The sequence below is a fragment of the Condylura cristata genome, unplaced genomic scaffold (genome assembly GCF_000260355.1).
Source record: "Condylura cristata isolate star-nosed mole 26May11 unplaced genomic scaffold, ConCri1.0 scaffold00026, whole genome shotgun sequence".
In the NCBI taxonomy this organism is placed as follows: domain Eukaryota; kingdom Metazoa; phylum Chordata; class Mammalia; order Eulipotyphla; family Talpidae; genus Condylura; species Condylura cristata.
Genome location: NW_004567127.1, coordinates 364,919 through 369,544, shown reverse-complemented (window position 1 = coordinate 369,544; position 4,626 = coordinate 364,919). Strand labels below are relative to the sequence as shown.

At 65.6% G+C, this 4,626-nt stretch overlaps 1 protein-coding gene across 1 annotated transcript; it reads right to left on the bottom strand.

Moving 5' to 3' along the window:
• Positions 1 to 6: 6 nt before the first annotated feature.
• Positions 7 to 4,359, bottom strand: CNOT8 (CCR4-NOT transcription complex, subunit 8). The gene is made up of 3 exons (XM_004689435.2): positions 3,776 to 4,359; positions 872 to 1,055; positions 7 to 216 (listed from the first exon to the last, which is right to left on the bottom strand). The coding sequence occupies exons 2-3, from the start codon at positions 986 to 988 to the stop codon at positions 19 to 21; spliced, it is 315 nt and encodes a 104-aa protein (XP_004689492.1). The 5' UTR covers positions 989 to 1,055; positions 3,776 to 4,359; the 3' UTR covers positions 7 to 18.
• Positions 4,360 to 4,626: the final 267 nt, after the last annotated feature.

The window sequence follows — 4,626 nt, the reverse complement described above, 5'->3', positions numbered from 1 at the left end:
CGAGACCGGCAGCAGCGCTCACGTGAGGTTGAACTTGAAGTTGAACTGCCAGGTGTTGACCCCGGAGGGGTACTCGCCCTTCTCGTTCGTGAAGGTCAGGCCCAGCTGGATGATCTTCAGCAGGTCCACGTTGCACCGCAGCAGCTGGTACTGGTAGTCCACGGAGCTGCGGAACTCTCCGATCGGCCGCACCACCACGCCCGGGAACTCCGTGTCCTGGGGGGGGGAGCCGCTCTGAAAGCCGCCTCGGCCTCCGGCACCAGGGGCCGACCGCGGGGGCCGGGCCGGGCGCCAGACCAAGAGTTGTAGAACGCCTCCCCGAACGCCCCAAACCAGGCCCGCCTGGCGGCACAGCGGGTCACGGCCAGCGCTGCACAGCCCTCAGCAGCCGCTTCTGCACAGGCTGGGTCCCCGGCCAGGGGCGGCCCACACCCGGTCTCCCCACGGCCCCCTCAGCAGTGGGTTTCATGGTCTCTTCTGCCCCCCACTCTGTCTCTGGTGAATCCTCCCAGCCCTTGCACCTCTGGCCTGTACCTCAGTTCTGTGTGCATAAATACATCTTTACCTAAAAAAAAAACCCACAAAACCGATTCCTAGGCACACATAGCCTGAGACCGGACCTGCTCACAGGAGGCCCCACGGGGCAGGGCCTGGCCCGCGCGACCCGGCCCGCAGGCGCCACCAGCTCCGGGCAGCGGCCAGAGGACACCGAGGCGACAGGGCGGGCCCTGGGCGCCCCCAGCCACCCGGCAGGCGCGTGCCTGTCCCAAACGTGAGCTTGCTGGTCCTTCCCACTTTCCCAGACGCCAGAGACCTGGAGCTAATGCTTGCGGGCAGCCTCGCCCGTGGGCAATGAGGCCGCTGCCCTCACCATGGCGATGTAGCTGTAGCTGAGCACCACCTCGCGGATCCTGCGCATCTCCTCCTCCAGGTTGCTGGCCCAGACCTCACAGATGACCTGGCTGTTCTCCACCAGCGCCGCCGGCATCCTGAAGGCGCCAGACAGGCCGCGCTCCGCCCGGCCTGTGAACGCGCGGGCCGAAGGGCCGGCTGACCTGGAACCGAAGGTCGCGAGGTCACGTCAGCGCACGCACCCCCCCCACGCCACGAGGCGCCCGCCACCCGCCTTGGCTTCGGCCAGACGTCAAGACCGGGGCGGGGTTTCCCGTGCCAGCCGGGGCACCTGCCCTCGGACACATCCCGAAGAAACGGGGCAACCTTGGAAATCTGGGGTGGCCGCTGGCAACCTGGCCCGGGCCCTGGGGCCGGGGTGCTGGGGGCCAGAGCCCCAAGCCCACTCCACCTGGAGCTGTCCCGCCGAGAGGGTGTTGTGGGGACAGGCCGCAGTCGAAGGCCCAGGGAGACCCGGTCTCGGCCGCCACAACCCCAGGCACCAGTGCGGGACACGGCCCGGCCCCGGGCGGCCCTGTGCCCACGTGGCCCCTTGGCGGGGGCAGGGCCTTCCCTGCTGCCGCGGGAGGGCGCCACTCCAGCACCCTTTCCTCACCACCAGGCCAGCGCCTGCACCAGACACCCACAGGTGGGGCTCAGGTCTCCCCAAATTATAAAAGCAGGAAAAGCCAAAGAAACCCAGAAAGGTGAGTGGTTTCGGGACGTGGTGACTCCCCTGGGGTGACCAGGTACCGGGTGAGTCAGAGGAAACCACTTCCCGCTAGGCGCCGGCCCGGGCCGGGCGTCACCACACGACCGCGGGCGCCCAGCGCCACAAGACGGGAACTGAGCTGCCTGAGACGGACATCAGCGCCACCCGGCCAGGCTCCTGTCCTCCGGAGGCCCGGACGCCACCACCACGCGACCAGAGACCCGCGGGTCTCCAGCCACCAGGGTGAGAGCGACACCCACACGCTCAGGCTCTACCCACACGAGGGATGGGGTGCAGACCCGCTCCCACCCCAGCAAAGGAAATTCTTTCCCCACAACCCAGAAGTGCAGAGCTAACTTACTACAGGCGCGCAGGTGCATGCAACAGCCGCGAGTGGGCGGGGCGAGCGGGGGCGGGGCGAGCGGGGGCGGGGCGTGAGTGGGAGAGACGCCCCCTTGCTAACGGAAGGAGTTACTGTTACCTGTTCTTAACCACCCTGCACTGCACTGCAACAAAATAAGCGGTGATTCAACGGCATGATCAGAGGCAAGGCAGGCAGTCATTCGTCCAGAAACAAGGGTCCCCTGTATTCCGGGAGGGCCCGCACCCCCAGCACAGGACGCAACATGTTTGCTCCCAAACAAGTTGTTAAAGCAACTCCGCTATGCACTTGTTTCAGGAGGACTGGGGCTGCCATGTCAAGAGCAGCCTGGGGCAGGGGCCAGAGGAGGCTAACAATAAAGGCCGGAGCAGGGAAGGCTCTGCTTCCAGCTTTCAAGAGCTGCCACAGCAGAATCTGGAATGCAATAAAACTGGCATTCCCGGGCCCTCCCTCGTGGTGCAGGGGGTTAAAGCACCACCCTAGGAAGCTGGCTGCAGCCGCTACAGCGGGAGTTAACCCCCGCCAGGGAGTGGCCCACAGGGCGTGGCAGTCCTCTCCTGTCTCCCCGTGCTCCCCTCAGCAGTGTATCCCCTCGATCTGTCCATTCTGCTCCCCACTCTGTCTCTGGTGAATCCTTTTTCACTGCCTGTACCCCAGCTCTGTTAGCATAAACAAATAAATCTTAAAAACAAAAAAAAAAACGGGCATTCTCGTGTCCGTGTGCCTGAGAACCCAACCTGTCGCACCCCGCTGTCCAGGGTACCCTACTCTTGCAGATGTTTCTCAGAAACTGTACTTACTGACCCCGCGCAGACTGGCACCTCCCCAACAAGTACAGGTGGGTACTTGTCACGGGCAGGGTCAGTGAGGCAGGAACATGCAGGAGGGGCGGCCCGAGCTGAAGCTGGACGCCCGCAGGGGAAGGGGCTTCCCTGGCCAGTCACTGTCCTAACCACAACGTAAGCACTACAAGGCAGCCCTAAATCGCAAGGGACACTGTTTATGCTTGTGCATAAAAGCAGAAGCCACGCAGGGGAGGGGCGAGCGGAAACACCCCCTTGGTCTCCGCAGCGAGGAGCAGGCTGCAAGGGCAGGTGCCGGTGGCTGCGCCGAGCCCTCCCCGCGCTTCCCAGCAAAACTACGTGGTGTCCAAAGACCTGAGGGGGAAGCCGGAGGAGGACCCTCTGCTCGAGTGCGACGGGGGCGCTGTGCCTGAGCCCCCAGAGTTCAGGCCGCTGTGCCTCACGCTGCAGACAGACTGAACTGCCACCTGGCTGCTGCCGCGCCGCTGCCTCGCTGTGACGAGGCCCCGCGTCTTCCTCACGCAAGCCCGACCGAGCGCGGAACAGCTGCCCGTCCAGCCGCAGTGGGCGCGGCTCCTCGGGGCTCCCAGCCGACGGAGGGGCCTCAGAAGCCGTCGCCTCCGATCAGGCCGGGCCCTGCGTCTCCGGCGGTGACGGCATTCTCCCCGATGGGTGCCAGGCCGACTGCAGGTGCAGTCACAATGCCAAGAGCCACGAGACTTACATGCGAACATGCTGCGTTACAGCAGGCGGACGACGCCTCGGCGTAGCCGGTCACCACATGGCAGTGGCCACAAAAGGCGCCTCCTGGCCGAACACGCCGGAGCCATGAAACAGCCCTGGCCCCTAAGTTACACTGCCATCTGTCCAAGCCGCTGCACGAACTCCCAGGAGCCCAGGGGGACAGAGGAGCCCGTCAGATGACGCCAGACATGCACCAGCAGAACCCAGAGGCCACAGTGAGAAGACACCCGGGAGAGGGCTCACCACGGCGCGCAACCCCAGCAGGACCCTGCTCCACGCCGGGGAGACCAGCAGTTTGCCGTGATCAGAGGTGTGAATAGCTGGCAGGTTCGGGCAGGAGCTTTTCTTTCTTGTGAACAACAGCCAAACACAGCGACACGCTCACGGTGGCCGCGGGTTCTAAGGCTCTAAGGCCCGCCGCACTGGGAGGTGGCTGCGGGCTCCGTCTCCCGAGCAGGCACCGAGGAAGGGCTAACTGCTGTGATGAACATGGCAACTGCACCGGCCCCCGGCAAGAGATATTTCTGCACCAGACCTTCGCTAGCAGCGTGGGCACTGAAGGCGGTGCTGCCCGACGGCTGCAGCGGAAGCCCGCGCGTTGGCGTGGGCGTGAGCTACCGGCCACCCGCCAGAGCCAGGAGCAGAGCCACAGCAAGGAGGCAGGTGGCGCGCCTCCCGTCAGTGGGCAAAGTGGGTGAGCTCAACCCAACAGCAACAGTTGCAAACTTCAAGGGAACCGACTGCGGGTGCCTGGCTGCTGTGTCCGCGAAGCAGCGGGCACCTTTCCGAGGGAGACAGCAGAGAGGGGCTGCCGGGAGCGAGGCTCAGGGGAGAGGAAAGGCGGAGGGGGCGCTGCAGGGGAGAGCCCGCGGGGAGGGGAGGCGGGCTGCAGGGGAGCACCCTGCCTTGCACCCTCAGCTCTGGTACCCAAAGAACTTCCGCGGCCAGATCTGATCACGTGCAATGCCCGCTTCTCGGGCAGAACCAGCCCCGCACCGCGCCAACCCAGCGGCGCCGGGAGGGAGCGTCAGCGCCCCCGACGCGCGAGGAAAGGGGTCCCCAGGCGGGCAGGTAGGCGGCGCCGCCACACCCCG